The sequence below is a fragment of the Tauraco erythrolophus genome, chromosome Z (genome assembly GCF_009769465.1).
Source record: "Tauraco erythrolophus isolate bTauEry1 chromosome Z, bTauEry1.pri, whole genome shotgun sequence".
NCBI classification, from domain to species: domain Eukaryota; kingdom Metazoa; phylum Chordata; class Aves; order Musophagiformes; family Musophagidae; genus Tauraco; species Tauraco erythrolophus.
Window position 1 is genome coordinate 1,587,740 of NC_141496.1, and position 26,907 is coordinate 1,614,646.

A 26,907-nucleotide genomic window follows, 5' to 3' on the forward strand; every position below is an offset into this window, starting at 1 on the left:
CGCTCCGTGGTGGCGTTATTTACTACTAAGCGTATCTCTTTCTCACAGATCACTACGTTTTCATTAGCGGAGGAAAGTCACCGCAAATATTCACGCGGCAATTACAACGCAAGTAATGGCTTGGCTTCCTCGGAGGAGTTTTATGTGCTCTAATAGATGAAACGAGACAGTGGGTGACTTAGTGGATCTTTGATGCTTGTTTAGTTCTTCTTGATTTAAAGCTGCCTCTGATCAGGACATAGATTTGCCACCAGAGCACGTTACGACCATATGGCACATACACAGCTTCTGCTCATAACCATCAAGGGTAGGAAACCAACGTTTTTTGCGTCGTTCAGAACCCACTCAAGACTTCGGAAAGTCTTTTTACTTCAAGTGTAGGGGGGAGATTTGTTCAAAAAAGCAGTTGAATATTATCAAACATGACATATTTAGGGTGGATATCATTAAGAATTCATGGCAGGGTATTAGACATCATCCTTGTAGGCTATTACAAGACGTAACATGTATAAATTCATCTTTTTGGTATCTGTTGATGTTGTCTGATCTGGAATTCATTTCCCCAATGAGTTTTATGGTACTTTGTGTAAACATTACAAAGTAGGCGATAGCAAGTGCATTAATCTTTCGGTTGAGTTAGATATCTGGGTCTCTATATCTTCTCAGATCTCATTAGCCTGCGCTTATTATATTTTGATGCCTGGACTCATTTGAAACTCAGGCTAATAGACTTCTCCTGCTTGGCACGAACCACGAGCATGAAATTAAGTTGGCACCAGCCGCTCGATCGAGATGAAGCACCCGCAAAGTGCTCCCTCTTCACATTTCACAGCAGCGGAGAATGAATAATCAGGATCTTACCCAATAATTCACTCAAAGCAAAACATGACTTGGACAAGTCAGTCCTGCAAACCTGGGCAGGCGGTGATAAGCTCGCAACAAATCGATACAATTTTTCTTTTTTTTTTTTTTTTTTTCTGTCCCTGACTTGCTAATTCATGATAACCGTGGTACAAGGATCTTCATGGAAATCCTTCCTTATTGGCTAAAAATGGAGTTTCCCCTTTCTTCCCTCGGAGGCAGAAACCAGCAAAATTTGCTATTGCTGTGAAGTTTTTGCTGAAAGACGAACTCAAATATGAACAAACCAATTCCCCCAAAGCGAACGATGCGGCGTCGCACCTTCGCTGCAGTCATCCTCCTTGCTTTTTGTAGAGCTCGCGTTAAACAAAGTCACAATTGATTAAAAAGAGGCTTGAGTGCAAACTCTCATTCCAAGCCTCTCCGGCTCGTGTTTTGAGTTGAAATTTCTCCCTAATTTCCCTCTGGTTCAGACTTCTCAGGTCCAACTCATGGCCAATTTCAATTCCCTCCTGCCAAGATGTTATTTTTTTATACACAAATCTCAGCGTTTTCTCTAGAGAAGACATAGCCAAAACCTTCTCTCTCCTATGCCACGCTTCTTTCCTGCAATAGGTTCGCTGTTGGCGTCATTTGAGTTTTTGCATTAATTACACATCTTTTTAAACAGAATTTCCTACTTTTATGCAAAATGAGTAATATGAGTGACAGTTAAAATCTAAAGGAGGGGAGCCGCGGCAAGCACCTCACTTCCCACTCACAGTAATATCGTTTAGATCATTAATAATTTCTGGGTAGATCATGTCAGAGCAGATGATAAACACATCGGTGCTGAAACACTAGTCAAAAAAAAAAAAGCCAAAAAGAGGTGCCCCTGTTTCACCAGCTCCTTGTCACTAAGGGAGACAGATCAGGTATTTAATTAATCTGTTATTAATGAAGGGTAGTGAAAAGTATCTGGAATAAACTTTCCCCAAGCAAAATCAAGCTGCCTGTCAGATATTTTTTCATCCTAATTTTGCATGCCTACTCTGCTGAGAAGACCGAGTCGTTACGGGTTCCTCCAGACACCAGAGGATCTAAAATGAAAAGGGACCTCCCTAGAGAAACCCCCTCAGATCCAATTAGCTTTATCATTGATGGTAGAAAGTTAAGTAGCATCAGAGAGCTTTCCCCCATCTGCTTCAATCTAAAAATATAGTTCCTGCCTCATTACATGGTTTATTTTCGTCAACTACTGTACGTAGTGTTCTGCTTTTCCCTCTCAATCATAATTACAAGTAGTAGGATCTCTTCTGGTTGACATGGAATTAATTGCAGAGCTCCCAAGGAAGCGTAAAGAAAATTCTAATTCTCGTTACTATCCAGATGACACAAAGTCAAACCTTTCAGCGTCCGGAAGAAAATAGGATCGGAGAGGGGCCCAACTCCCTTGGCGTTACGAGCTTGGATTCTGAAGTAGTAGACAGTGTCAAGGTTGAGGTCCATGATCTGGTGGGTGAGGCGGTCGCCGCTGATGGACTCCATAATCCAGTCATCGATGGGAGCGTTCTTGTCCAAAGTATAGAAGAGGATGTAGGCTGAATAAACACAGGCTCTCGGTTAGCACTTACTTCAATCAAATTTGAACGCACTTCTGTTGGGAACTAGAGAGAAATGTCAGGTTTCTTAAAAATCAGGGTTGGCTTTTTAGAAGTGGGGAAGGTAGAGTGTCTCCAGTCGAAACAGCTTTGAGGAATGTCCCTGCCCATGGCAGGTGGATTGGAACTAGATGATCTATGAGGTCTCTTCCAACCCAAACCATTCTGTGATTCTATGAATGTTACCAAAATACAGATCAGTCTGTTTTTAGAACATAACGACAATTACGGTGTTCACAGTGAGAAATATAGAGAAGCCTTGTGGTATTTTTTGGCAACTACAGGGGAAAGTGTTTTGGAAAAAAGAATGAATAATTATAGCACTGAATATGAGTTTTAGAATTTTAGAAGTAGAAGCACCAGTGTTAGGAAACAACAATAGTTTGAAGGAATAACCTTAGAAGCAAAGGAAATTTTGGGAAGAAGGAAAAAGCCTGTAAGAAAGGCTGAGAGGTCTGGTAAACCCTCTGCGCCAACCCAACCTCAGCTGGAGACCTCCAACACCAGCCTCTGCCTAAATTTGAAAATATTTTCTTTTTTTTTTTTCTTTCCTTTTTTTTCCTTTCCTTTTTTTTAATGTTTTTTTCTGTCTTTCTTTTTTTCCTTCCCCCCCCCCCCGCCCCCCACAAAGGCTCCCTGGTATGTTACTCATTGGCAAAAAACCCACTTTAAGTCCAATCTTAAGCATCATGCCACAGGAGCAAGGTACCAGAGAGCCCAAGCAGGTCTTCTGGACATCCAAAGTTACTACAAAGTTGGTGTTAAGCCTTGTTATTGCTATTTCCCTTACACTTTTCTGAAACAAAGATGCTTTTCACAACTTGTTCCATGCAAACGGTTACATTGGTCATGGACAAGTGGTGCTGGGATGGAAGTGATCTGGGGTTTTTTTTTGCTTTTTTTCGGCTTTTTTTCTTTGTTCGTTTTATATTGGATTAATATAGAAACACAGAATAGTTTGCGTTAGAAGGGACCTTCAAGATCAACTTCCAAACCCCCTGCCATGGGCAGGGACACCTGCCACCAGATCAGGTTGCTCAAAGCCTCATCCAACCTTACCTTGAACACCTCCAGGGATGGGGCAGGCATAACTTCTCTATATGAAGTTATGAACATATATACCCATGTTTCTCAAATTAACACAAATACACTGGCTCCAGCAGTTGTAAGGATAAAGATTTGGTTGTTGGAGACGTTTCTACTCTCCACAAGGACTTGTTTCCTCTGCTTGATACCTCTAAGAACCATTTGACCACAGACACAGTAGAAAAATCCCTATGAGAGTCATTCTTCCTCTTCCATCTCTAGTTCCCAACGCTTCGGCAGGGTGTAGCTAGGATTTCTTGCAGTAATGGTGATGTACACACACAAAAATGTGTTGTAGAACTAGTCAAACCCAACTGTTTATAGTAACCTGAGCATAATTTGCACATTTTTGCAGGTGAACAGTAGCTCTCCTAGTAATTATATGCCTCTGAGATGTCTATGAAAAGGCTAAAATGACCATTTAAATGCAAAATCTCAGCTAGAACTCTACTGTATTTTGCAAACTAAATCAACATTCAAGGTCTGTAATGGATTTCTTTGTTAGGCACTAAGGTTATATGACGTATTTTGGCAAATAAAATCCATCATTGTGAAGCATCTGTTAAGTTCAGTTTCTGTCAGTCAATATTAGGGTTTTATTCCTGATCATCCTTGCCTTAAATTGTTATTGTAAAGTTAAATATCTACCAGTAAATTCTCCCATGACGTGCTACACCGAGCAAACCTGTCATTATGTGTATTATGTATTGCATTATTGCCCAACAAAGTACTTATTATTAGTCATTTCTAATCATCATTGAGCAGCATGCACTACAAAACTTGCACTTTTTTAAACTTATATTACTGCTCTTTGCGTGTAAAAATAAAAGATTTACATCCCTCGAGCTCTACATCTCGCAGTGTTCCTAACATTGCCTTGAATCCCAGACTGCGTTGGCTGATAAAAGTAAGAGAAAAATAAAATAACATGGGATCAAAGAGCATCTTAGAAAAATAAAACCAGAAATCGGGAGCAGCAAATGATCTGAAGGGGAAAATAAAAAGGAGAATATAGGATAATGTCAATGTCTACCGGTTATTTTTCCATTGGCTTCCAACGGCGGCTGCCAGCTGACAATGACGGCCCGGGGCTTCCCTTCTCGTGTGATGACTGTCAAATCCTTGGGAGCAGAGGTCGGCGCTAAAAATAGTGAAAAGAATCCAAACCAGAAGTTATTCACCACCTTTTGAAGTCCTTACACACCATAGCAAGCACGAACTACTCAGCAAGCATGTACCACTTTCTCAGATCCTTTCAAGCGCGCGTGCCCTTAGATGCCATCAACCACGGGATTTGTCTAAAAGTGATATTGTAACGTGGAGGTGGGTACGTTCGGATTTGGTGGATGGCTCTTCTCCTCCTCCCATTAATATTGGTCCTTAGAGCTAAACAACCACTGAGGTATCCAAGCATCTAGTACACTCCGGGAGCCCTATATGATTAATAACAGGAACAATAATGGTGTGATCGACACGCTGGAGGGAAGGGATGCCATCCAGAGGGATCCTGACAGGCTTGAGAGGTGTTCTTTAATATCATTGCAAGAAATTCAACACGTGGAATGGGTCCAAAACAGGCAATATAGATCAGTAGCGCAGGAGGCCCTTAATTAACAGAGCTGCTCCATCAAGCTCCGATAATTGCATTGCAATCACATGGGAAAAATCCAGGGACAGGTATTTTCCCTCTTCTTTTCACTTTGTTAATTAACTCGCGTGTACTGCGGGTCTCATTTAAAACAAAACAAAACAAAACAATCAACAAATCAATATTTACCAGCAGCTTTCACTTGGTATCTGTTGGTAGAAACTGATCTACAAGGGCACCTAAAGCGTTTTCAAGGTCACGGTCAGGAAAATATAGCGTGTATGACACTGGTGCCCAAATGTAAATATTGCTATCTACAAGGATGAAGAAGCAAAAACATCTTAATTAATCCTAGATCATAAAATCGTAGAATGGTTTGGGTTGGAAGGGACCTCAAAGATCATCTAGTTCCAACCCCCCTGCCATGGGCAGGGACACCCTCCACTGGATCAGGTTGCTCAAAGCCTCATCCAACCTGGCCTTGAACACTTCCCAGTGATCAGGATATGTGTTGCCATTAACTTCTACATGATAACTAGAAGTAAAGTCCAGGCATGTTATTTCCCGTGCAGTCAATTAAAGACCCACAAAATCCAAAGAAACATTGAAGTTTTGGAGAGGATAGTCTTCTTGGAGACATCACGATGTCTCCACCCCTTTTCAAATATTTTTTATTCCTCTAAATTAGGGTTACATTTAATACGTCTCTGGTGTCTGCTATCAAAACTGCTTTTAGTCCCCTTCAGAATCGAAAGTGGCTTTCAGGTCATGGCTTCTCGCTCGGAAAATACCACTCAAACCCTTAAGAAGAGCAGCTAAATTAAGCCTTCAAAGTGTATTTGTTTATTAGAAGCACATTGGAAATGAAAAACAGATGTATAAACCCACTAAGCATAGAAGAGATGCCTTCTCCAAACTGTCAGAAGATAATTTCTAGAAGTCAACATTTTGCACAGGGTAGATAACTGTGTCTTTACAATAAATAAGCTGAAATGACTCATTCCTTGGATGTTATTCTTTTTGTTTGTTTGTTTTCCTGTTTCTGGCTATGTCTTGAATTTCGGACACAAAGTTTCAGTCGCTGTAGGTCTGGTGGTCACCAGCACAGTGCACAGCTCAAATGTGCCCACGTAGTATTATGAATGGATCTGTGAGTCAAGACGTTGAGTCAAGAAGGATGGACATTAGATAGAAGCACTCACTGAGTCCTTCTTACTAAGTGGATTAGATGAGATAAGAGACAAAAACCACACAGAACTTCCTAAGTCACCATTTTCAAGCAGAAAAATCATTACCTAATAATCAGAGAAAAACTGTTCTCATCTGATCCAGGTTTCTTTGAAAAGTGAAAACTGTTTTAAATTCTCAGCGTTAAAAGCCACAGATGCTCAATATGTTATGGAGCAAAGAATCACACATAAGTACTACCGTCTCCTGACTTCTTGCAATGACATCAGAGCTCTGCTTTGCTACCCATGGAAAAAAGCAAAGAAATACAGTTAATTTTGGACCTATGCTGAAGGTTTAAGCAGTTAAGGTGAAGTTGAACGAGGTTTTTGATGATAAATACACTGGAGGGAAGGGATGCCATCCAGAAGGACCTCGACAGACTGGAGAGGTGGGACTGTGAGAACCTCATGAAGCTCAACAACGCCAAGGGCAAGGTCCTGCACATGGGTTGGGGCAATCCCAAGCACAAGTACAGGCTGGGCAGAGAATGGATTGAGAGTAGCCCTGAGGAGAAGGACTTGGGGGTGTTGGTGGATGAGAAGCTCAACATGAGCCGGCAATGTGCGCTGGCAGCCCAGAAAGCCAACCGTGTCCTGGGCTGCATCCAAAGCAGCGTGGGCAGCAGGGCGAGGGAGGGGATTCTGACCCTCTGCTCTGCTCTCCTGAGACCCCCCCTGCAGTGCTGCCTTGAGCCCTGGGGCCCCAACACAAGAAGGACATGGAGCTGTTGGAGCAAGTCCAGAGGAGGCCATGAAGATGGTGAGAGGGCTGGAGCACCTCTCCTCTGAAGGTAGGCTGAGACAGTTGGGGTTTTAGAGCCTGGAGAAGAGAAGGCTCCAGGGAGACCTTCTAGAACCTTTCCAGTACTTCAAGAGGGCCTAGAAGAAAGCTGGAGAACGACTTTTGACAAGGGCTTGTAATGATAGGACAAGAGGCAATGGATTTAAACTGAAAGAGGGGAGATTTTGATGAGAGCTAAGGAAGAAATTTTTCCCTCTGAGGGTGGTGAAGCACTGGCACAGGTTGCCCAAAGAAGTTGCAGCTGCCCCATCCCTGGAAGTGTTCAAGGCCAGGTCGGATGAGACTTTGGGCAACCTGGTGTAGTGGCAGGTGTCCCCGCTGACAGCAGAGAGGTTGGAACTAGATGATCTTGAAGGTCCCTTCCAACCAAAACCTTTCTATCGTTCTATGAAATAAAACCCAAAGAAAGCCCTTCCAGCAGCTCTTGCTGTACCTGCTTCATAGGTGGTGGCGTGCGCGGTCATGCTCCAGGTGCTGGATCGCCGACCTTTGGTGACCATGACAGAGAACTCATACATGGTGTTTGGCTTCAGGCCTATCACGGTGTGACTCAGAGCGGTCGTATCCGCCGACTGCGAAGAGATGGAGAAGAGAACATCTTTCAAGCCACTCTTTCTGGTGGTAACCATTCAAAACACAACAGATTCATTTTTCAAGTAAAATAGCTCTATGGCTACTGCGTACCTTAACTGGAGTATTTTTAGCACCAGAAATATGATCCTAAATTTGCTGCCTATGATTTAGGCAGTTAAATAAATTATCGTGACACTTTCTCTGTCTCTTCTCCCAAACAAAACAACTTGCTAGGCATTTTTCAAACGGAAATTGCGAACTAACCCCATGTCCTTCATCCGTGCCCGTACGAGGAAAAAAAATAGGAATGTTTCCAGCACTTAAACCTACATTTCCAGCCTCTTTGATGGGTTCCTTCTGAAATAAAAAGATTTCAAGATCTACTGGTTTGCAGTGGAGGCTCAGAAAGCATTTCTACCACTAGAACGCTCCTGACTAAGGCTTCCAAGTTCCTGAGATTAACACATATCCATGATAAGAGATCGAAATGTGACCTGGGAGCCCTGCAAAAAGATGCATTTTTTGTATTTTATTCATGAACCACCCTTTTGCTTGGCTAAATAGAATATGTTTATATATTAGATTATATTTGAAACGTATTATTGATTTGCCTCAGCGTGGTACGTTACGAACAACTAAACATATTGATGCCGACGGGAATGTTAAATTGTTGATTTATTTTTAGCTTGATTGAGTTTTTTCCCTCTGCCTGCAGTGAGGAACAATCAGAGCCAAAGCTGTGGTAGCATCAAAGGAGACAAGTGAGAAGAAAATGACGGGGCAAATTGGTGACAACTGAAGAAAATCAATTCCCACGCTTTTCAAGCTACGGAGGTTGGTGTGAAATCCTCCAGTGGCAACAACTTCCAGTCCAGTGAGTTAAAGGTTTTGTGCACTTTTATGAATTTATATATCTATAAATCTAAAGTTTACTGAGTAAGGTCAAGATACATGTGGTTTTCCATCAGAAAACTAACTAGACATTCGCATTTGGGAAGAGGTTCACAAGAAGGCATCCATCAGTGATACCATTCCGATGCTAATCATCAACGATTCAAAAATAAATTGATCTGTACTGAAAATGGGACATCACATTTCCAACACACCATAGAGTAAAGTAGCAATATTCAGTGGAGAGTGGGAGAAATCTACTTTGCAGAGACATTAAATAATGTGCTGGCAGCCCAGAAAGCCAACTGTGTCCTGGGCTGCATCCAAAGCAGCGTGGGCAGCAAGTCGAGGGAGGGGATTCTGCTCTTCTGCTCTGCTCTCCTGAGATCCCCCCTGCAGTGCTGCATTCAGCTCTGGGGTCCCCAACACAAGAAGGACATGGAGCTGTTGGAGTGGGTCCAGAGGAGGCCATGAAGATGATCCAAGAGCTGGAGCACCTCTCCTCTGAAGCCAGGCTGAGAGAGTTGGGGTTGTGGAGCCTGGAGAACAGAAGGCTGCAGGGAGACCTTCGAGCAGCCTTCCAGTACCTAAAGGGGGCCTACAAGAAAGCTGGAGAGGGACTTTTGACAAGGGTGTGTAGTGACAGGACAAGAGCCAACGGCTTTAAACTGAAAGAGGGGAGATTTAGATCTAAGGAAGAACTTCTTCACTATGAGGGTGGTGAAGCACTGGCACAGGTTGCCCAGAGAAGCTGAGACTGTCCCATCCCTGGTAGTGTTCAAGGCCAGGTTGGATGGGGCTTTGAGCAACCTGGTGTAGTGGCAGGTGTCCCTGCTCATGACAGGTGGGTTGGAACTGGCTGATCTTGAAGGTCCCTTCCAACCCAAACCATTCTATGGTTCTATGATAACTGCGCTGTCTATGCCTACATGATAGGCTGTTGCATCACAAGTGCTCTGACAGATTTTTTTCATGCTACCTAATAAGAAGACTTCATGCAATATCAGATTTTATCATCTTCATTCTTGATTAAAATTCCTACTCCTTGGAAATCAGCAGTTTTGCAACTTATTTGTACTAAGAGTTTACTCCAGGAGAGAATCTCGCTCTATAAAAAGTCTTACTGAAGCAAAGACATCACTTATAATTTATGTGTTCATAAACTACTCAGGCACTTGCCAAAGATGGCAAAATCTACATGCTGGAGTTGATATAAATTATTCTTTGACTAAAGGCTGCATTTCAATATAGGGAATAACAATTTTCTCGCCCAGAATATTTTCGCAAGAATTGAAATGATTTACGGCATGAAATGCTCCTCAGCATGAGTGAGGGTTAACCAAATCTGATAACTATCACTATGGAAGTGCTCAGATATTAAATACGATCAGGAAAAATGCAGCGGTAAAATACCAATAGGGTTTGAACCTATTCCTAGACAAAACAGCCTTTAGTGGAACATAAAGACATTGGGTTCTTTTTCGTAAAAAGAAAGTTATTTGTCTCCAGCTGAGTGTTTTTCTTTGACTGTTCTGCTCAGGACTAAATATTTGCATTTCAATAGTCGCCAACTTCCTTGAAGTGAATATCCCATTGAGATGAAGGGGGTGTAACTGTAGCAAGTACCTTTAGTAATGCTACGCCACGCCTGTTTGGGACGGTTTGGACAACGTTGGCAGGGTAGAGTGAAATTACTAGAGTGAAGTTACAGGCCAGTCAGTCTCACCTCTGTGCCCGGCAAGATCATGGAGCAGATCCTCCTGGCGACTATGCTAAGGCACATAGAAAATAAGGAGGTGATTGGTGACAGCCAACACGGCTTAACTAAGGGCAAATCCTGCCTGACTAATTTGGTGGCCTTCTATGATGAGGTTCCAGCACTGACGGATTGGGGAAGAGCAACTGACATTGCCTACCTGGACTTATCCAAAGCATTTGATACTGTCCCACACGACATCCTTATCTCTAAAGTGGAAAGACGTGGTTTTGATGGATGGACCACTTGGTGGATAAGGAATTGGCTGGATGGTCATTCTCAAAGAGTTGTGGTCAATGGTTCAATGTCCATGTGGAGGCCAGTGACGAGTGGTGTTCCTCAGGGGTCGGTACTGGGACCAGTGCTATTTAACATCTTTGTTGGAGACATGGACAGCGGGATTGAATGCACCCTCAGCAAGTTTGCAGATGACATCAAGTTGTGTGGTGTTGTGGACACGCTGGAGGGAAGGGATGCCATCCAGAGGGACCTTGACAGGCTGGAGAGGTGGGCCTGTGAGAACCTCATGAAGTTCATTCAACAAGGCCCAGGGCAAGGTCCTGCATGTGGGTCAGGGCAATCCCATGCACAAGTACAGGCTGGGCGGAGAATGGATTGAGAGCAGCCCTGAGGAAAAGGACTTGGGAGTGCTGGTGGATGAGAAGCTCAACATGAGCCGGCACCATGCACTGGCAGCCCAGAAAGCCAACCGTATTCTGGCCTGTATCAAAAGGAGCGTGGGCAGCAGGTCGAGGGAAGTGATTCTGCCCCTCTACTCAACTCTCGTGAGACCCCACCTGGAATACTTTGTTCAGCTCTGGAGTCCCCAACACAAGAAGGACATAGAGCTACTGGAAAGAGTCCAGAGGAGTGCCACGAAGATGATCAGAGGGCTGGAGCACCTCTGCTATGAAGACAGGCTGAGAGAGTTGGGGCTGTTCAGCCTGGAGAAGAGAAGGCTCCGGGGTGATCTTATAGCAGCTTTCCAGTACCTAAAGGGGCTACAGGAAAGCTGGAGAGGGATTTTTGACAAGGGTGTGTAGTGATAGGACAAGGGGCAAGGGATTTAAACTGAAAGAGGGCAGATTTAGGTTAGATATAAGGAAGAAATTCTTTACATTGAGGGTGGTGAGGCACTGGAACAAGTTGCCCAGAGGAGTTGTGGCTCCCCCATCCCTGGAAGTGTTCAAGGCCAGGTTGGATGAGGCTTTGGGCAACCTGGTGTAGTGGAGGATTTCTCTACCCATGGCAAGGGGGTTGGAAGTAGATGATCTTGAAGGTCCCTTCCAACCCAAACCATTCTATGATTCTATGATTCTATGAAATTTCTGAACTTCCAACTTCAACAGGAAAGGCTAAAACCCTTCATTATAGTACATCTGATATATATTTTGGAAGCAATTGGAGCCTTTAATAGAAAAATCTCAAAAGGCTTTGAAATTCAATGCCAATGCAGAGGCAAGTTCTAAGGGAACCTATTTGTGAGCCTCAACCAAAGCCCCCTGAAGAAAAAGGAAGTCTTCCTCACTCTTTTCAAAGAACAACATAATAGGTTTTATCTTGTTTCTTTGAAAAAAAAAAATCTGGTTATTTCAAGAAAGTAGACCTTCCTGTAAGATTTTTTAATTGTTTCTTCTTCTGGGTGATTGAAATGGACTAAATTATTCGGATCGGCTCATTACATGCTACCCACAGACTGGCCAAACTAGAGATGACAGCAAAAACATTCCACTCTTGCTCATCTCCTCTTCAGTCTGCTGCTCCCCAACTGGCTCTCGGAGCCCTGTGTGGTGGCTCTGTAAGAGATTTCCACCTGCTTGTTGTAGCAGAAATTCAACAAGCTCAACACCTCCGAGCAGGATGTAGACCCACACCATGTTTAATAGGGTTATTTTTGATCATTTTGGTTTGTCACACAAAATTTTCCACTGCACATGGCTCAGTAAATATATCAGGAATTCAAGGAAATGCTATCATTGGCTGACTGGCAAATCATAACGTTGCCTTTCCTGGAGCTTTGATCTCATCACTAGAGCTGCACAGTGTGACTCACTGTGCTATACTCCTCATTCGGTTGGGCATGGAAATCCGTCTCCAAAATAGGAGTCGGATCAATGTATGGCATTCAAAACATTACACTCAGCCAAGTGCCAGCGAGGCAAATTTCTGATGGAGATGTGTAAGAGGAGGAGAGCTGAAAAATCACACTCCGAAAAGGGACTGAAGGTAAGAGCTTCTCCACCATCACTCCCACTTCTTCCAAAAATTACCTGGGAAAGATCTCGAGATCTTTAAGACAGGTGTACTCCAAACCTAAAGAAGTGGAGAGCTGTCCTCTGGGCTTTAGAAAGGTCAACCTATATTCAGACACATCATTCAAGCTCTAATCGGAGGAGCTTTAGTGCTTGATAGGCATGGCCTGTTCTACAGTCCTAGTAAAAATGACTTAGATGAGGTTCCTTTTGTTCAGACAGAGAATGGTAAAATATGGGGCATCCACTTGCAGTAGAAAAACACATCCAGAGCAAACAACTTGCTATGGATCAATATGATCCTTTAAGCAAGCAAAAACGACTATTATGGTAGGGCACAGGAGGAAGGACATGCTCGTCACAGGGAAGGTGGATGTTGTATGAGATGCAAATAGAAGCTGACGATAGTGGGGAAAGCCAACTTCTTGTTCAAAATCAAGCAAAGGAAAAAGCCCAAAGGCTGTGCTTGTTCCTTCCCATTCCCTGTCCCACCGGTATCTCTTTGCTTTATCGCCAGGTTTTGGCATGGCTTTCAGGAGGACTTGAAAAGAAATTCTCATACGAAAATTCTCAAATCGAGAAGTTTTCTTATAAACTAGCCTTCCTTTTTTTGGAGTTTGGGAATACGTAACATGGGTGGCGTTCCCGTACGGTGCGGGTGGGTTTGGAATTGTTATTTCTCCCTGTTCACGCTACGCTACTTTGCTACCGGATCTGTGATGAATTCATATCCAACTGGTAAAGATTAATGATCAAAACATACAACGATGGGCACGTGGTATTAACATACAGCATTTGCATCCAACTAAACAACATAGGCTTCTAGGAAGCAGTAGTTAGGCAAGTTTCCTTTCGATTTTGGTCAAGGGAAGCTCCTAAAAGCCAATTGAGAGCCTTTGCGAATAAAATATGGACAGAGGAAATAGCTCAGAAATTCATAGCACGTTAAAAGTTTCACCTTGTACTTAGCACTTGTCGAATAGCTCGTTCTCCATCGGACCGTGTAGAAGCGGACCTCCGTAGTCTTTTGGTTCTTTGGGACAGAGTTGTCTGCCCAGATGACCCTCACCGCATCGTGAGTAAGTGCAACAGCCTGGACACCTACTGGTGGGAGCATGGGGGTGGAGATATCTGGGACTGAGGTAGGGAAATCATCAAGCAAAGGATAAAAATCAACTTCTAATGGATCAATGGGGTCTGGGTCCATACATCACCAAATGAGCATTCCAAAAGAAACGAACAGGTAAGTTAAAATAGGAAAAAAAAAAAAGCAAAATGAAATCAAAACACAAACAGCCACCAAGGGGCACACATCACAATGGGTTAAATGCATGGCATTAATGAGGAGGAGGAACATGAGGGGAACAGAAAGAAAGGCATTAATGCAAAATGAGAACACAGCAGCAACAGTTCAGTTACATCACTACAACAAAACCAACCAGCACCAAGGGCTCGTGTTCATGACTTGTCTAAATACTTCCAGGCACGTGGCATTTCCCTCACATGAGATGAAGTCAACGTGCACAATTTACATTTTCTTAAAAAATTGAATCGCGTCAATGACACTTTATTGGAAACATCCACAAAGCGGAGAGCACGTCATCTTCCGACCTGATTTACAGACACGACATACTCTCACACGTGTAGGTGTCACATAAGCTTTTTTCTCTTGGCAGCCTCTTTCAGGCTCTTCTTGTAGGGTTCAGGCTCTTGAGAGCAACAAATTCTACATCTGTTTGTTTCTCAGGCAAAACAGAACGATTTCATGAAGTGAAGGTCTTGGAATTGTTGGTTGAATGCCATCAGCACGAGAAACGTGCACGTCCAGGTGCGGAGACATGGATTATCTTCACGTGGGTTTCTTCCTTGAGGAACAAGTAGAGTTCCTCTCCCATGCGTCCATGATGGGACGGTCTTTGAGGAACAAGACACTGAGCACCGGGCGCATGTCATGGTGGTGCGCTACGTGATGTCAGAGGTAAATTCTGGCTCGCTCAATTATCGAGACAGCTGTTCCACGTGGGAACCAGAGACTGTTTCTACTGAGTTTAGATGCTTCTGTCCTTGAAGCACCAGGTCAACTTCTGGCCTATCTTTTAAAACTATACTCCCTGAATTAATATTTACCAGTCGCGATTTTTTAAAAATATTTTCAAAATGCTGTGGGTAAAGTGCAGCAAAAGCACGCCAAAAGGTTTTGGCTTGTTTTCCCCCTAAAATAATATGCTATCTAATTAATCTTCTTGAATTAATTAATGAAACTCCTTTTTTGGCCCAAAAAATTTTCTGAAAGAATTAGAAGGTGACCAATACCTGTTTCTGTTGGTTTTTTTTTTTTTTGTTTTTTACAAACTAATGATGGAAGTTAATGAACCTGGAGCTGAGTTGGTATTTTCACAACTACTGCTCTTCCTTTCTCCTTTCTTTCCCATTCTGAAAACTGAAGTCCTGCTGTAGAGGAGATGACAGAAAGAGCCTGGCTTTGGCAAAATAAATGTGCTCAGATTTGATCAATCAAGATAATTCAGCTTCTGAAACACGTCACCACTGACCTGAGCAAAAGGGAAACATCTATAATCCTCCAAGGGCTGAAAATAGGTCCCTAAATACCACCTCCATTTCCCACCAACGTTGCAATTATTTGCATGTGGACACATGTCATTCGGAAATCGCAATCTCTCGACGGAAAATAAGTTTCTTGCTCTCTTTGGAGTTGTTTTGTGAACGCAGCGTGTTATACAACATCAGTTTGTACACGACATGCACCTAGACATCAAAATATGTCTCTGTATTTGCTAAACGGACACACAAAGACATGGGTTTTGGTTTTCTTTGGTGCTCAGGGTGCATCAGCTTGAGGAACACAGTTCCTGTGTTTTCCCACTTTGCAAAAAGCCTTTTTTTGGGATGTTCCTCCACCAACGACTCAGGCCACCGGCTCCTTTCAGAGGCTGCATCCCGTGGGTGGGAGGCGGTGGGAAGCTCCGGGTACAGCCGTCTCTCAGCAATTGGAGAGAAGCACCAAGATGGACTTCTTGCAGGTGATCATGGGGTCAGGCCACCCAGACAGAGCCTGAATTACCTTTTTCACACTTAAATACCGCTTTGTTCCTGAGAGGTTCTATACAGATATAAAATGTAAATCCCACAGGCCAGACGGGTAATTTTGCAATTAGATCGACAGGGAACAAAAACCTTAAAAATAAAAGTATATATAGATCCTGAGGCAAACTCACTGGAAAAAGACTTTACAACACCCGCGCTCAGCCAGAACCACCTCTGTAGACTCCAGACAAGAAGAACGATCAATAAATTTGCGCCAGAAGTTCTCCGACACTTACTATATCTGATGTAGCTTCTTATGATTGCCCTTGATTGTGTAATTAAGCTATTTTTTTGGTTCCCCCCCCCCCATCTTTCTGACTTTCCAAGATTTCTTATGGGAATACTTCACAAAACTATATGGAAAAAAAGTGGTTTTCCTTGCAGAGCCACAAAACCGTCATTTGGTTGCTTTATTCCTCGCGGTCCACCCAAGCCAACGTCAGTGGTGGGGTTTGCTCTCAGTGACGCCGCTCCCCTTCCAGGCAGCTCTGAACACCATGGGTGAACCGTGAGGAAAAAAAACCTTCGTCAAATGATGGTGTCGCTCCAGAGGAAAAACACATCTTGCTTTTTTTTTTGTCTTTGTTTTTCTTTATTTTTGATCAGTTCTCTTCTTTTAACCCCTCGTTACACCAGTGATCGCAGAAAAACCATGAGGAAGTCCGGAAATCAGTGCTACACAAAAATAATTCTGATTTTATAATTTTGCTGGTGTCCCAACAACATATCCATGAAAAACAGCTGCCTAGAAGCACCTTGCTCCGTTACTGCTGGATAATCTCTTCCACAAGCCTTATTCCACAAGGAAAATTTTCTCTATATGTTCCTTTACCTTTTACAACCCCTCTACATCCTTCTGTAACTGTGTGTGATGACCGTGTGGTTTTAACTGATTCCTTTTAATTTAAACTGCTTTAAAAAAAGAAGGGGGGAGGAAAAAAAAAAAAAGAAAAAAATATTCATCTGGGCTTAATTCAGCAGAGTTATTCTGCCCTGATTTTTAAATATTTAAATCGGTTGGGAGTCATGCTTCTCCCAAGCCAAGCCGCACCAAAGAGCAAGCAATTGTGAGCATCCCATTAAATTTACACCACCAATTTCTGGAAAGGGGAAATAATTCATTCTATATATGTAGTTACAATAAAGTGGAAAACGAAGTTGATTTATTCTAGCAGGGACCTGGAGGCTGCAGAGCTCTTGAATTCCATTGTATTGACCAAAATGCGTTGGCTAAGGTGACCTTTGTGTGGCGAGCGGATTACGAAGCGGCGTTTGCGACTCACCTGTCATGGACCTGGTGGTCGCGCTTTCGTAGAGGGGCACCCCTTCGCCCGCGTTGTTAAAGGCCTTCAAGGAAATGACATAATGGGAACTTGGCTCTGCAGGAGAAAAACAAAAAAAAAGGCAAAAGAAAGCATGGATCGGTTAAAATCAGCTCTGGGACGCAGAATGGGTGAGCGCTTTCCTGAAAAACAAGGAGGAAAAGAAAAAAGAAAATAAAGTTCAGCAAACGCCTGTGCAATGTAAGTGGTGAGCACAAACACTGGCCATTGTTTTTGTTTCCAAAGTCTTTATTTATCTCAGTCTCTCGGTGCTTTCTTCATAACTAACCAGCTGAAGTTTTTTAAGTCTTTAAGCGTGGCCAGCAGGTCGAGGGAGGGGATTCTGCCCCTCTGCTGTGCCATCCTGAGACCCCACCTGCAGTGCTGCCTTCAGCTCTGGGGTCAACATCAGAAGGACATGGATCTGTTGGAGCGGGTCCAGAGGAGGGCCACGAAGATGATGAGAGGGCTGGAGCACCTCTGCTATGAAGACAGGCTGAGAGAGTTGGGGCTGATCAGCCTGGAGAAAAGAAGCCTCTGAGGAGACCTTCTAGCAGCCTTCCAGTACCTAAAGGGGGCCTACAAGAAAGCTGAAGAGGGGCTTTTGACAAGGGTGTGTAGTGACAGGACAAGAGGCAATGGCTTGAAAATTAAAGAGGGGCGATTTTGATTAGATCTAAGGATGAAATTTTTCACTCTGAGGGTGGTGAGGCACTGGCACAGGTTGCCCAGAGAAGTTGTGGATGCCTCATCCCTGGAAGTGTTCAAGGCCAGGTTGGATGGGGCTTTGAGCAACCTAATCTAGTGGCAGGTGTCCCTGCCCATGGCAGGTGGGTTGGAACTGGATGATCTTGAAGGTCCCTTCCAAACCAAATCTTTCTATGATTCCATGATTCTAAGTCATCTGCCGCTTTGTGTGCAGAAGAAAGCTGGAACCAACTCTGCGCATCAGTCGTAGCTCCTGACCCATCACTCAGAGCAGAAGCAGCTTCAGACACAGTGCTACGTGCAGAGCTACATGGATTTGAGGGATACATCCAGCCCTGCATAGCCCTTCCCGATGACAATCTGTTGTCCCAGGGATGAGGTGGAATGAGACAGTTGAAGGTCACCAGTGTTGCATTGCCTTGACATCCCCAACCCATGGCAGTGAACCGCAGGCGTCCAGCTCTCCAGATTTGCTTGGGTGGAACTTGTGCTCCTGAACGCAACCCATAACAGGTCATGCACCCCGCTCATGGCTTTACGGACGCTAAGCAAAAAGCCTCCCGCCCTAATTTCTTTGATGTCCGAATGACATCGGTAACAGCCATTTTACCACGTTTTACCTCACTGAGAACTTCTCCCACTATGTTGTAAATCTGAAGGACGCAGCAGACAACAAATAATACATGGGAATTAACTTCGTGCTGCGCTGCTTCATGTATCCTAGTTTACTAAGAGGCTACTCTAAACATATCCCTAAATAAAACCAAAGTGAAACAAGCAGGTCATGGTTTTTGCTACTGTTTTCCAAAGAAACCAACGCAGCCCATTTTCCTGATTTTTTTTTTTTCCATGCAAATTGCTTCATTCCTCTTCACCCTGCTTTGTTTTGTTTTGTTTTTTTTTTGAATTGTTAATTCTATTTGTTCAGAAGAAAAATCACAGCTGGATACTCCAAGTGCTCATCTACCTGCCAAGGATCGGAAGCGCCTCCACAAAGTTCTTCGCTGAGAAAGAACCAACGTTTGTATGTGAGGAGGCATTTATTACCATGATATTGCAAAAGACCTGCTGCAGAATTCCATATTTTGTCTAAATTAACCCCAAATCAGCTCAGCATGATTAATACTATCAGAGCCAATCCGGAATGAGTAAATAATCTTTAAGTACTCATTGCATATTGTTACTAACACCCTTTACACCCACGTATTTCGTACTTAATTTTAGATCCTGAGGAAACAGCGACGTATTTGTTTTAATATTCTGGTGACTTCTCTGCTTCTATCGCCAAAGAGCTCAACTTTAAAAACTGCCAAATGAATGACTGGTGCATTAATAACTCCCCGCACTAAGTATCGTACGGTTATTAATTCAGCTGGTTCTCACTGTAATATCATTAGTCATAACGAAAATTACTTTGTATTCGCAGAGCTGTAGTATATATTTTCATCTGATTTCCACTACAGATTAGCATACTACTTTTAATTTCTAATTTCACTAAGTGTTGTAACTCTCCAGATTCCGCATGAAGATTTATTTGTCGAGACACAAAGTCATTATTTAGCTGAGCAGCTAATAATGTCACATTCGGTAGTATCTGCAGAAGCAAGAAATTCATCTGCACAGTCTAGACTGACTCCATCTTCTCCTTCTACCCATGTTCCAGATGTTCTATCTATTAAGGAGTTTGGAAAGACAACTGACAGAGTGATGCAAGAGGTTAATATGAATCATTCACTAGGGCAGACTTTGGTGAATGGAAGGAAGGATACCAAAAGATGAACTTTTAGGACTTTGAGATGTATCAGGTATTTGCTAACACCAGCAGCGAACTCAGTGACTACCCCACCTGCAGTACTGCATTCAGCTCTGATGTCCTCAACAGAAGAAGGACATGGAACTGTTGGAGCGAGTCCAGAGGATGCCACAAAGATGATCTGAGGTCTGGAGCACCTCTCTCCTCTGAAGACAGGCTGAGACAGTTGGGGTTGTTGAGCCTGCAGAAGAGAAGGCTCTGGGGAGACCTTCTAGCAGCCTTCCAATGCCTAAAGGGGGCCTACAAGAAAGCTGGAGAGGGACTTTTGACAAGGGCGTGTAGTGATAGGACAAGGGGCAATGGATTTTAGCTGAAAGAGGGGAGATGTAGATTAGATCTAAGGAAGAACTTCTTCACTATGAGGGTGGTGATGCAGTGGACCAGGATGCCCAGATAAGCTGTGGCTGCCCCATCCCTGGACGTATTCAAGGGCAGGTTGGATGAGGCTTTGGGCAACCTGGTGTAGTGGCAAGTGTCGCTGCTGATAGCAGAGGGTTTGGAACTAGATGATCTTGAAGGTCCCTTCCAACCCAAACCATTCTACGATTCTATGAATGAAGAAGACCGCTAGAGACGGACAGTGTAGTCACCCTATCGCTTTCCAGCTTTCTGTAAATTAGGCACGTGATTTAGTTTATAAGGGCTGTCCCTATAATGACTGAAGAGACAAGCACCTCTGAAGGACATTTCATCCCATGGTATTTAAGAAATTTAAGACGAATCAGCCTATAAGGGCTGGTTCATATCTCCACGGATTACAACCAGAGCACACACACTGGACTTCACTTGGCTTAAATTATAAATAACAAGACATTAGTCAGAAAAGAATGTCGAAACCCACCCAAACCCCATATAACTGTCATGTCTAATCAAAATACATTGTGAATTCCCAACAATGAATAAGGAAAACCAAGTGATTTACTATCCGTTTGACCAAGAAAAATATACTCACAGAATTTGAGAAATCAGGTGGAAAAACGTGGTAAGTCCATGGAAAATATAAAAACGGAGACCATACAGCACATAATCCATTACAACTGCCCATATAGCGCAATATAGAGTCCATCAAAGTTTAGAAATTCAACATTGACTGAATTATGATTTATGTTTATAACATTGGGTTGGGTGAGGTCACATTTGCAAAAATGAGCGAAGACGGGGACGACGATGCGATTTGCACCTTTCCATTAAAAACACGAAAAATTCCAGTGCTTGATTTGAGCGGCTGCCAACTGGGGCAATAAATAATTGCCTGAGTCTCCTCTTTAGGTTAAGAGGGGAAAAAAAGGCAATTGGCCACATTATGGTGTTTGAACCCGGCATTAAGAGTTTGGTTTAGTCCAACCCCATGAAAAAGTGAAAAAGCATTTATATTATTGTGAACGCTTTTGGAACCGCGTTGTATATTAATAACACTTACGGGGTCATTCCGGTGCTCTTGGTGGGAAAATGTCACTGATCAGAGTGGGAGTTCAAATGAAAAAAGCTTTTTAGTGTAAACTTACTATGAAGTGCAGCAGCTAATGGAACAGAAAGGTCATTAGTGCTCCTGGTACAAACAACACAAAGAAACGGGGGCTTTGGAGATGACAATTGCAAGAATTCAGAGGTAAAATCTGAATTTTTCTCCATCTATAACAACAACATTACTATCTGTATTTCCTATGAGTAGGAGAAGGAGAGAATTATACTTTTTTCTTTTTTTTTTTTTTTCCTGGCAGAAGAAATCTCTTCTTGCCTTTGAAGAAGCTGAGCAAAGAACTCAGCTTTAATTAGAGCATCAGCCAAGAATCCCCACGTCGGTGTTGGTGGGAAATAAACTTGTGTTCAGCAGTTCAACTTAAAAAGAAAAAAAAAGACCAGAAGTTCAAACTAAGCATGAGAAACATTGATTTCTTCTACTGATAGATGTTGTTATGGGAAAGAAAATAATCAGCAAACAGCAACTCAAGATACCACCATTGTCTTCTTCTTTAAGAGTTGTTCTACAGCCCTTACACGGGGTCTTTTGACAAACGTTGAGTTCTCATGTATAATTTAATTTCCTCCTCAAACTAGAAACAGAAAAGAAATGCTTGACAACTAGATGTCAACTCCACTCCAAGGAAAGCTCCTTGCCTTAAACTACAGTGTTGGCAAGAGGGTTATGCACTCCAGATCAGCTCCTTTTTCTCTCAAATAAAAATTCGTTCTCAAGTCCTCTTAAATTCCTGTTTTATTAATCACCTGACATGAGGGACCTGCTGAGTGCTCTACAGATTGGTACACTGGGAGAGCCGTAGCTAAGATGAGGTCTCCTGATCATCATGAAGATGTTGCTTATCCCCTCATACCACTCAGAGCTACTGTCTTCCACTTAAAAAAAAACATCTGAAGTTCTTCTAACGCAACGTGGCCGATAAAATAGCAACAAAGACAAGTTATACGCCCAACAATCTTCTCCCAATGCCTTTGTCAGTGCCTTTCCTGATCGTAACCAAAACCGAAGTAGCAGTTCATTGAGACCTGATCCCTTTTACTCTGCTTAAGCATCAGTGTGAATCTTTGCCTATTCTTTGTTTGATTTTTTTTTTTTTTCTTCCATTACTAAGCCCTTTTTAACTGTAGGGTACAGGAATATACCATTGGAATGGCAGAGACAGTAGTACGGTATCCATCTTGAAATGCTACAGCCTCCCTGTAGACAAAGTGGACACAAAGATAGCTTGTCAAAAAGATGGAGTTTGACAATATCCCACAGTAAAAGGACACAGCAGAAACTGCAGCAGAAGAAATTCTTACTAGTTATTAGGGAAATGATCTAGTTATTAGAGTGGATGATATACTTGAAGATATGGTTTAATGGGGATTAGGTATGGTTGGACTCGATGATCTACAAGGTCTTTTCCAACCTAGAAATCTATGAATCTATGAAAAAAAATAAATATGAGGGTGGTCAAGCACTGAGGCATGGGTCCAGAGAGGTTGTGGAAAACCCTTGAAGCACCTTGAAGGTGCTCAGAAGTCAGTTGCAGATTAAACTGTCTGATCCAGAGATACATTTGAAGTTGGCCTTGCTTTGAACAAAGACTTGGACCATATGACTTGAGAGATCCCTTCCAATCTAAGTAATGGGCACTGCCAGCCCAGAATGCCAACTGTGTCCTGGGCTGCATCCAAAGCAGCATGGGCAGCAGGTGGAGGGAGGGGATTCCGTCCCTCTGCTCTGCTCTCCTGAGACCCCGTCTGCAGTGCTGCGTTCAGCTGCGAGGCACTCAACACAAGAAGGACATGGAGCTGTTGGAGCGAGTCCAGAGGAGGGCCATGAAGATGATAAGAGGGCTGGAACACCTCTGCTATGAAGCCAGGCTGAGAGAGTTGAGGTTGTTCAGCCTGGAGGAGAAAAGGCTCCAGGGAGACCTTCTAGCAGCCTTTCAGTACCTAAAGGGGCTACAAGAAAGCTGGAGAGGCGCTTTTGACAAGGGCGTGTAGTGATAGGACAAGGGGCAATGGATTTAAACTGAAAGAGGGGAGATTTCGATGACAGCTAAGGAAGAACTTCCTGACTCTGAGGGTGGTGAGGCACTGGACCAGGTTGCCCAGAGAAGTAGTGGCTGCCCCATCCCTGGAAGCGTTCAAGGCCAGGTTGGATGAGGCTTTGGGCAATCTGGTGTAGTGGCAGATGTCCCTGTCAATGGCAGGGAGGTTGGAACTAGATAATCTTGAGGTCCCTTTCAACCCAAACCATTCTATGATTCTATGACATGACCCTGCAGTGAATCAGTGAAGGTCATGGCATCAAAACATGTTGCTGCAGCTGGATGCCAATGATGTGCCTCTTTATTCTGGGGGTGCCTGTGTATTTATACGTAGTCAGGTTGATTCTGGAAACATTTACCTTCTAAAACACGAGGGAAAGTGTTTAACAGAGCAAAGAGAATTTATAATGAGAATCTCTTATATGCTTTTATTTTAATGTAGTTCAGGAGACAAACAGCAAATCCGCATTTAGTGTTGTTTTTAAGATGTCATCTCATCATATATTATGCCTCTTTGCTGATTCCCCCTGCGAGCTATGTCCTGTGTGCGTTAAAACAAAGCACGGAGCTTTTTTTTTTTGAGCAAAGACTGTAATTTGAACATGCTTCAAAATAGGTCTTGCCTCCTGCAGAGACGTGAACCTTTACAACTCCCGCGGTGCGTTGTAAGCTCAGTGCACTCCGCCTCGGTAGGGAGGAGAAACAACAAAAAAAGCCCGACGCGTATCGCGTCCGTTCGTTATCCGTGTTACGAACGCAGATGAGGGGAAAAAAAACATTGTTGCAGTAAATGAAATGTAAGACATATGGACAAATGCATAAAAAATGAATAGCTGTGACTCAAGATGCTTCCCGACATCGGAGGAAATGGCGTTAATGTACCTGGAGGGTCAACTTGTGCATGGGCAAGGTTTCTTTGGGCACTCGTACGCAAAGAAACAACAATGAAAGTTGCACCTGGAGGAGAGATTGTGTTTTCCTTCACAAAAAAGAAGTCTTTCCTCCAAGAAAGTGTGCATCTATAAGCCTGGGTCACTTAGTTGTTTTGATCTCCTTGGCATCTGTGACTGAGAGATCAGTGAGACTCCGGAAGACAAAGCATAGAGTTGGATCTGTCTTTTTTTTCCCTGAAAACAGCCTCGCAACACAGAATCATAGAATCAAACATGGTTTGGGTTGGAAGGGATCTTCAAGATCATCTAGTTCCAGCCCCCCTGCCATGGGCACGGACACCTTCCACTGGATCAGGTTGCCCAAAGCCTCATCCAACCTGGCCTTGAACACGCCGAGGGATGGGGAAGCCACAACTTCTCTGGGCAACCTGGTCCAGTGCTTAATTGCCTTTAATTGCTTAATTGCAAAAAATTTCTTCCTTAGATCTAATTGGAATCTCTCCTCTTCCAGTTTAAATCCATTGCCCCTTCTCCTATCAGTACACGTCCTTGTAAAAAGTCCCTCTCCAGCTTTCTTGTAGCCCCTTTAGGTACTGGAAGGCTGCTGGAAGATCACACTGGAGCTTTCTCCAGGCTCAACAATCCCAACTCTCTCAGCCTGTCTTCATAGGAGACGTCCTTCAGCCCTTGGATCATCTTCACGGCTCTCAAAGCTCCCTTTTTTTTTTTTAACAGTTGATGACTGAATAGAAAGAAAACAACATTCTTGGCCATCTATACTATTCATATTATAATTTGGGATTAAGAGTTATTCCTTAGGCATTGTGCCCTTTACCAACGAAGAACGGAAATATTCAGCTCTTCTGTTCCATCTGTCATCGACATCTCCTAAACATTTTGTCGAGGGAAGCCTGTTTAGCTCTTTTTTACAGCTGGACAATTGAGGCATAAACAAACTAATATGCCTAAGAGAAATTCAGCCGGAGTGAAGCATATGAACCGATTCCTACACGTAGGTAGACAGGAAGGTTAAAATTCACTTCAATGCAAGGACACGCTTGAAAACCCATCAATATCTGATTTGGAGAGATTACACAAGATCTGGTCGTAACGTAATCAACACGTGGATGACCAACGGACTCTTTGCTCGGGAGCAACTTCTCTGTCCTTTGTAAGAAAGCAAAGGGAGAAACGAAGGAAAATCGGTGCACCAAGTATTTGCCGAAACGGCAACGTTCTTTAAATGACAGTGAGTTTTCAAAGGAAGAAAGAAAACGAACGGTCCCCAGAGTCTCCAAGTGTCTTTACTCAGTGGTGTGCTTTAATGTGATTTACGAGGGAAAGAGCGAGACGCGGAAAATTTAACGTATTTTTGTTTCATTTTCGCCGTTCCGTTTCGTATTAAAAACGCAAAGGGATGAAAACAACCCCGAAACTACATTAAAAAGCTTTTCCGTTCCCTTTCATGTCTTTGTTTTAACCCACAACTGTCATCTGCAAAGATGAAAGAAAACGAAGAACCTTCTTTCTCTCCCCTCACAATAAACCAAAATGCTTTTTCGCCTCATCTACATGTAAAGGTCCAATTTAATCTGATCTGCAGGTACGATGAAGGTGAATTTGACGGAACCCTGTGGATTCCTACTGGTATGTTACGTTAAAATACAAACCCAGCTCTAAAAGCTTTATCTTCATTTCTTGTCACTTGTAATTGTCGATTTTATTTTATACTTTTTTTTTAAAAAAAGCTTTATTCCTTGAATAACACTGCAGTTTCACGTTTGGGCCATCCAAAACTCTTAACGCATCACCCGACTCGCATCAAGGTGCGCAAAGACAAAACCACCGCGGCTGCCAACCTCTCACCGGACCGTATAGAGCCCCTTATGCCGGTCCATATAGACCAAGGGAGACTGTGTAGCCCCTTCCAGCATTTATAAAATGACTTACCGCTGTGAGTTGTTAATACATTCTTATTATTCATACAGTAGCTTTAATTCTCCAACCTACTAATTAGGCAGAAACTGCTCCCATCCATTAGATTCTCTCTTCGGAGCTTAAAATTTTCAGATGTCTGTAGCTTCAGGCTCCGTGGGAGGAGAGGGAGTAACTTTGAAAAGTCTTTGCTAGATTTTTGGTGCATATTATGCACTTTGCTTTCATTGCCGGGCCATGAGGATCAAAGGTTCGAGTTAAAAAGAGACACGAAAATAATATTTCAGGACCTGTGCTCCGGCTTCCCAATCAAAGTCTTTCAAGAGGGTGCGTACGAATACCGACACGCTCGGGGAGATGAATGTAGCTTTTTCACCTTTTAAAGGCAAGTGTACTTGAAAACTCTTCCTAAAATTAGACTAAAATTCTAAAATTCTCCTGTTTGCACATACAGAAGGGAGGAAGAAGAGATGTGTTTTGAAGAAGAAAGTCCACATTTTTACGGGACTCTAGAATTTGGTACAGCTTTCCCATTATATTTAGTTTTGTAATAGTTTGAATATCTATAAAATAGTCATTTTTTAATACGTTTTTTGTGAGTAAGCCTTAATATAAAGCTCCATGGACATGAGCCTGGTCAGTTCACTACTAAGCTTAAGGCCTTCTGAGTTGGATCAGTATAGAAATATTTAGTTCTTCCAAGTAAAAAATCAGAATTGGCATCTGTGCTTTTTCTGATATTGTTTAAACCAACATCAATAACTTTGCTATTTATAATCACAAGCAAAGAACTAAAAATATTTGAAAAAAAGGGAAAACGAAGTCGTTCACTAGAAGTGGGTCTCCCTGTTAGGATTATTCATTTGAGTCAGTCAAGCACTGATTGGGCAATGGCTTTAAACTGAAAGGGGAGAGATTTCGATTAGATATAAGGA

General features: G+C 42.9%; 1 protein-coding gene across 2 annotated transcripts in view; it reads right to left on the bottom strand.

Moving 5' to 3' along the window:
• Positions 1-26,907, bottom strand: part of DCC (DCC netrin 1 receptor) — a 561,273-nt gene that overhangs the window by 46,188 nt on the left and 488,178 nt on the right. Inside the window, exons 16-20 of one of the 2 annotated variants that reach the window (XM_086628967.1) lie at positions 17,067-17,162; positions 13,637-13,815; positions 7,640-7,778; positions 4,621-4,728; positions 2,247-2,441 (exon numbers count right to left, since the gene is read on the bottom strand). In XM_086628967.1, coding sequence (XP_086485093.1) covers positions 2,247-2,441; positions 4,621-4,728; positions 7,640-7,778; positions 13,637-13,815; positions 17,067-17,162 — 717 coding nt within the window. Of the gene's footprint in view, positions 1-2,246; positions 2,442-4,620; positions 4,729-7,639; positions 7,779-13,636; positions 13,876-17,066; positions 17,163-26,907 lie in introns of both variants that reach the window. The other variant, XM_086628964.1, reaches the window with a different exon arrangement.